This window comes from Monopterus albus, unplaced genomic scaffold (assembly GCF_001952655.1).
Source record: "Monopterus albus unplaced genomic scaffold, M_albus_1.0 scaffold77.1, whole genome shotgun sequence".
NCBI lineage: Eukaryota > Metazoa > Chordata > Actinopteri > Synbranchiformes > Synbranchidae > Monopterus > Monopterus albus.
The window spans coordinates 1,215,863-1,222,791 of NW_018127957.1; the positions used below are offsets into that span (position 1 = coordinate 1,215,863).

Genomic DNA, 6,929 nt, shown 5'->3' on the forward strand with positions numbered 1-6,929 from the left:
TGCAGCAGTAATAATTAAAGCCATGTCAAAAAGGGAACAAGAAGAGCAGTGACGGTAACTGTCATGTTCTGCTGAAACTCAGTATGCCTTTTTTAATTAGTCTTAACTGAAGTACATACTGTACATTTCAAATCATTTTTGCATGCTTGGTACTTTTGATACCCATCAAAGTGATGTAGAGGAGAGCAGAGAGGTGCCATCTGTTTGTCTCTTTTTGGTTTAGGAACAAATCCTTGTCACGACTCATGTTGACGCTCAACACAGCCTTCCTAAAAGAGTGAGTCATTCTCACGCCTGCTTGCTTTCTCCTTTGCTGCCTGTTCAGTCCGTCTGAGGCACAGAATGAGAGAAATGAGGCAGAACAATGGCTGATCATTGCCAATTTTTGTTGTTGGCATGGGTGAAGGGAAGGGTACAGGATGTAGACTCAAATCTTGTGTGTGAATGGCTCTTGCATAAAAAGCTATTAATGGCATAGGCATATAGTGGTGGTGGTTCATTAATTTGAAAGTTATCAAGACTGTATAAGCTACTGTTGATACCTGCCAAGTTTATCCAGCCACACAGCCTGTCATGAAAATAGAAGAAAAAGCTGTCAATTATAATTGGAGTGATTGTTTGTTGTAGGAATGTGTCTTCATGTCTTATGTTTTTTCATGCTTATATGAAGTAGCAGCTGGTCTGGATCAGGGTTTTCCTACCTTCTCTGAGATGTTTTTATGGACTGCACCTTGAGGCCGCCCTCGTTTTGACTCAATGGTGTTGTGAGCTGTGATGGGGTTATGAGGCAGGGGGGTCGGGCTCTGGTTTTGGCTTATGAAAGCTGCTCTGTTGAAGGTGAAGTGGGTGACTCGCTGAGGGACCCTCAATGTACACGGAGGGTTAGTCCCTGGGCCTGACAGACAGACAGCATACTTACTTTGGATAAGTACTGCCTGTAAAAGGCTACTCAAATGTGCTAAAGGGCCTGCAGCCAGGCTGTCAGCTCCAGTTACACTCGATACTGATTGTTACTATCATCATGAGAAATGCAGCATCAACAAACCACTGACAGAGCACCAGACTGAAACCACTTGCTCTCTGCATACCTACAGATCAAATGAGAAGCATGGCGTTGTGCATAGTGGAGGTGGAGGGAGGTGTCAATGCGAGGATTGTGGAATGCACGTTAAGACTACCAGTGCACTACAAAAGTGCACCCTTCACTCCCCAGAATCTCCAGACTGCAAACACTGTAATGTCACATTCAAAGGTAAGTATAGAAAATAAAAAATATTTTGTTTGCGATGACTGTGCTCACTGTTCATCCAGTGTGAGCTATGCTTCTCAGTAAACACCTGAGATCCAAGCCACATGGGGAAAAAACCTGTTAGTGCCCAGAGGACATATGCTACGATGTGCTTGATAAATAAAGTTTATTCCACTAAGATAGCACAGGTACTAATAAGTTTAGATTGGACCTACTAATAAGAAGTATTTTCATGGGCCATTGCTCCTTTGAAAAACATGAGTAAAACATGGTCATTGAATGTTTAAGTCCAACCAAAAATATAAGCCACGTGTATAAATGTCTTTTTCAGTACTGATTTTCCACATTAGCGTCAACACATACAGTATCCATTTTATAGCACCGTAGTTTTCTGGCTAATATCTTCCTTGTGTTGCACATTGATTTGTGGAATAACCAACCAAACAACAGCAACTGGCCCCAAAGATCGTCTTTTGTGCCACTTCTAGGGAAAAATATTCTCCTCAGCTTGTAAGCTTGCACAGTTACCAGTGCAATTAATTTACATCAAGGATATATTATAATGACTGGATACTCAAAGATGATGCCCACTTGAATGAAAAATGCCTGGCACATAAGGGAAAAAAGGTTTTTATTAGTGTTTCTCCTGCTGGCCCCACCCAAGCATGTCTGCTCAGCCCATAGACCTAACCTTGTAATGTTGCTCCAAAAATAAAATCCACTTTTTTAGGTTCCTAGAACATTTTACAAATATAAAGCTAATATTGTAAATTAAATGCTTTCAAAAAGAGTTGATTATTCATCCATCCCTTTTCTATGCCACTCATCCTGAACAGGGTCATAGGGTGCTGGAGCCAATCCAAGCTGACACTGGGCGATAGGGAGGGTACATCCTGGACATGGACCAGTCTATCACAGGGCTGACACCTGGAGACAAACAAACGCATTCACTCCTATGGGCAATTTAGAGTCGCCAGTCAACCTAAGCTGCGTGTCTTTGAACTGTGGGGGGGAAGCCAGATTACCCGGGGAGAACCCACGCAGGCACAGGGAGAACATGCAGACTCCACACAGAAAGGCCCTGGGTCGGCCCAGGCTCAAACCTGGAACCTTCTTGCTCTGGGGCCACAGCGCTAAGCACAGCACCACCAAGATTTGATTAATAATTATTTAAAAACTCATTATAGAAAAGCCTTATTAGCATTTATACTCAGTAGATGTATTACAAATCATTTAGACAGTGTTTTTATGATTGTAGCCATAGGACTTTGGAGCTCAGTATAAGCAGTTTAACAGAGGAGTTTAAATGTACTAAAGCTAGACTGGAGATACTGCTGTCAGGATCCAAGGATGTAGAGGTGCAGAGTCCAGCACCAACAGTCTCAGCAGGGAGGAAGTGGAACCCGAAGGAGGCAGTGTTGCAGGCTCAGGCAGCTGTTAAAGATATGTATATTGTAGGGCAGGTACAGCATGGATGTGGTGGTTTTGGTTTCAGCACATCACAACCTTCTTCGAGCTAAGCAGCAGTTCACAGAAGGAAGATGATTATTGACGAGATGAAGAGGCAGGTAGATGTACAAAGGCAGTCTCCCAGGCTCAACAAGGACAGTGGATGAGATGGGAAGATGTAGAAAGGAAGAAATTTAGTTGGAGGGAAATGTGGGACATGGAGATAGGAAGGATTATATTCATTCTAGGCTATTCGGTCTTCCCAAAAACTGAATAAATGGATCATGTCCCTTTTGTTCAGGTGTAGCGTCACTTTGGCTCATCCTCTCAGGGTGTAAAATAAGCCTGGCTCAAGGACGATACACATGGAGACATAATCAAGTGTTGAAATGTTTAGCAGCAGCTACTGAAAGGCAATTAGAGGTAAACTCAGTGTAGGAGAAGAAGAAACAAAAGGGGGTTTTGTTTGTTTGTGAGGGTGAAAAAGGCAGGAAGCTAGTCATTTTGAACAGGCAGGATGCAGGCCAGCTAAAGGCAGGGAGACATTGACAAATGGACAGATGAGATTTGGTGAATCAGTTCATAGTTCCTGAGGAGATAGTCAGCACTAACCTCAGACCAGACCTTGTGTTGTGGTCAGAAACACAGCGGACTGTGTAGTTTGTCAAGCTCATAGTTCCCCGGGAGGACGCTGTAGGTACAGCTTATGAGAGGAAGAAACTGAAATACACAGAATTAGCCATGAAGGCAGAGGAGTGTGGCTGGAAGGTTAAAGCTTGCCCTGTGGAGGTTGGTTGTAGGGGATTTGTAGCCAGGTTAGCTGTCTCTCTGCTAGGAGAGTTAGGTATATCGGCATCTCTCACATATCTGACTTGAAATATCCTCTTTCAGATGCTGTCTCACACTGACCAAACAAATGTAGACTGTAGCTCCTTTTCTTTGACTGTGGCCCTTAGACAGCAACAGGTTCAGTATGTGTCTCCACATTGAGAGATGAGCTTTGACGTTTACACATATGGCACAGCACATTAATGATTTACAACTGTACAATATTTAAAAGTAAGGCTTGTGCTGTGACTGTGATTTTACTGTGTGCCTTATTAACATTAACATGAACGCTTTTCTGCACAGTAAACAGGCCAACTGCTGCACACAGACTCACAGTCTCACCGTGAAACAAAGCAGCTGTGTCCAGGATGAGCCCAGATATCCAAATGTCCAAATATCGTTTCATCTGGAGAGTCACAATGATTTGTTCCGGGCCGAGTGGTATATTACAGGGAGTTTTCAGTTTTTGCTGATTAAATGCAATAATATCTGTAGCCTTACTACAAGCATGGAATTTATCTAATTCATGGACTGTATACTGTATTTACCACGGTCACTACTGTGCTGAATCGCATTACAAAGTATGTCACAAAAGCAAAATGATTGTCACTATATTTGTAATGTTTGGCTTCACTTATACATATTGGCAGAAAGTGGTGACCCATCGTCCGTCTTCATGTACAGTCTATGATCTAATCACTGAAGCCCCCCCATCTCTACACATTAGCGTAGTAAGAAAAACAAAACTTAATAGAAAGTGTTTCTGCAAGCTGTAATGTAGATAAAATATCCCAGATTAGGAAGTAATCTATGGTGTACTGTATTTGAAGTAGATGATTGGTCAACAGAGTACAATTGATATTGGTTGTTCTATATAAAGAATAGAGTTGATTGCTAGGCCAAGAGAAATGGAGGGAAATGAAGGGAAAGCTAAACAAGCAAAATGTGTTGAAGTGTTTTTTTTCCATCCTAGGAGACTGTGAAGACCAGTCAGTTCACCCAGTTAAACCAAAAGGTCATCAGTACTCTGAGCTGGGGAAAGGACCTGATGAGGAGGATAGCCACACAAACAATAAGGATGGTAGGTGTGATGAAAGCACTAGGCCCAAGGTGGCTGAAAGCTCTCACGCTGCCTCTTCTGGCAGTGAGAAACCTCATCTGGGAGAGCAGCTTATGGCACCTGAGCCCAGCCAATCCCTCCTGCTGACCTCCAAGGATTCTACCCAGAAGAGCTCAGCCAGCACCAGGAGGGCCCTGTTTGCACGCAGACGCCTCGACGCTTCAACATTAGTATCCTTCAGAGAATCCCATTCTCATAGCCCTCAGTCCCAGACTCCACGAAGGGAGCCGTCTCCACCTCGTAGCCTGTCGCCCAGGCCTCCCCAGTCCCCAGCTCCTTCATCCTGCTTCTCCCCATCCACTTGTCATGTCTCCACCTCCCCACTGAGACCAGGCTCCCCAGTCAGAGGCCTTTCGCCTATAATAGTTCAGCCCCAGGAGTCGGGCTCCTCCAGACCCCCAGGCTGCCTGGCAGACACCTCTGCTCAGTGTCAAACCTGTCTTCACCCAGCAGAGCTTCCGTCTACAGCAAGACTGGTGAGTCACTGATGACCTAACATCTGTTCACAGCATTGAACCCCAGCTGCCCCCGTGAGCCACAGCTGCCCCCGGCTGTGGCTCAGGAGGTAGAGTGGGTCGTTTCCTAACCGGAGGATTAGCAGTTCGATTCCCGGCTTGTCCAGTCAAAATGTCGAAGTGTCCTTGAGCAAGACACTGAACCCCCAGTTGCTCCCAGTGATGTTACCGGTGTGTGAATGCTTGAGTGCTTGGGAGTGCGAATGGGTGAATGGCCAAGTAGTGTGAAAACGCTTTGAGTGTGCGTAGAAAGCATAGAAAGGCACTATACAAGTATAAGACCATTTACCATTATAATCAGTTGTCTACTACTATATTGTTGTTGTTTCAGCCTGAATTTGCCATCTATATAATTAACACATGCTAAAACACGACTCATCTGTTACTCCATCTATTTCTGTTAGTTTAGCCTACAGTTTTCAATCAATCGGGCTTTTGGCCCACCAAGCTAATCTTGTCTTGCTCAGTTAAATCCAAGTAAGTCGACATTCAGAACAAACAGTCACACATTTATTGGACAAAGAAGGAAAGGCAACTCTGTTTTACTATATCAGTCAAACCAAGCCTGCAGCTGCCTGCCTCAAAATAAATAGACACAACATGTTTTCCCCATGCAGCTGTTAATAAAATGAGAAGCTGGTCGATCTTTAACCACCAAAGATTGGAACCACATATTGACAACAAAAACAGCATGGGTGAAGATTACAGTAAACCTTAATAAAATAAAAATCCATAAATAAATGTGTCTACTCCAAGCTGGTGGTGTATGTATGTCATGGTATAGTGTAACCTCACACTAAGATAGATCTCATAGCAGCACAATCAAATTCATATTCTCGCCTGGCCTTTTTCACATCTGCACACAGACATTCCTGTTCATATGGCTTACATCTGTAAACCTGCTACTGTGTTTAGAAAACACCATCCTGGACTTCCTATATATCCTTTTTCATGTAGATTTTCAGATATATAATTACTAATTGTAGTAATTTGCTTATATTTCAATATTATTTTGCCCACTACTACTGCAATTTACACTAGAGCCTGACTGATAAATGAAAGAGGCCAACAACAATATTTTTGTATTATTGTATATATTTTCATTAGTAACAGTGTGTTGCTGTGCAGAAATGGCAAAAAGTAAGTAGTTATTTAAACTGTGGCCTTCGATTCCACACATTTTCAGAGGCCACAAGGCTACTGGACTGGGCACTAAGGCCAAGACAAGTGACGATACAGTATATCCTGTGTGTGTACAGTACAAAGATTATGTATACATCCTGAGCAGTAAAGGTACAAACTAGAATTTGTTGTTCACAACGTGCATGTTATGTTTAAGTGCAGATACTTGTAGAACTCTTGAAGGGAAATATGCAGAGACAGTGTAGTACAGTCAGGGAAAAAATTATTTGACCCCCAGCTGATTTTGTAAGTTTGCTCACTAACAAAGAAATGATCAGTCTACAATTTCAATGGTAGGTTTATGTGAACAGTGAGAGACACAACAATAACAAAAAAAATCCAGAAAAATGCATTACAAAAAAAGTTATAAAGTAATTTGCATTTTTATGAATGAAATAAGTATTTGATCCCTTTGCAAAACGTGCTTTAGTACTTGGTGGCAAAACCTTTGTTGGCAATCACAGAGGTCAGACGTTTCTTGTAGTTGGCCACAAGGTTTGCACACATCTCGGGGGATTTTGACCCACTCCTCTCTTTGCAGATCCTCTCCAAGTCATTAATGTTTCGTGGCTGATGTTTGGCAACT

General features: G+C 42.8%; 1 protein-coding gene across 5 annotated transcripts in view; it reads left to right on the plus strand.

Moving 5' to 3' along the window:
• The window catches only part of hivep3a (HIVEP zinc finger 3a), a 57,940-nt gene that overhangs the window by 47,346 nt on the left and 3,665 nt on the right, over nt 1-6,929 (plus strand). For all 5 annotated transcript variants that reach the window (XM_020606393.1, XM_020606390.1, XM_020606389.1 and 2 more), the window contains 2 exons: nt 1,095-1,252; nt 4,500-5,122. In XM_020606393.1, coding sequence (XP_020462049.1) covers nt 1,095-1,252; nt 4,500-5,122 — 781 coding nt within the window. The remainder of the gene's footprint in view (nt 1-1,094; nt 1,253-4,499; nt 5,123-6,929) is intronic.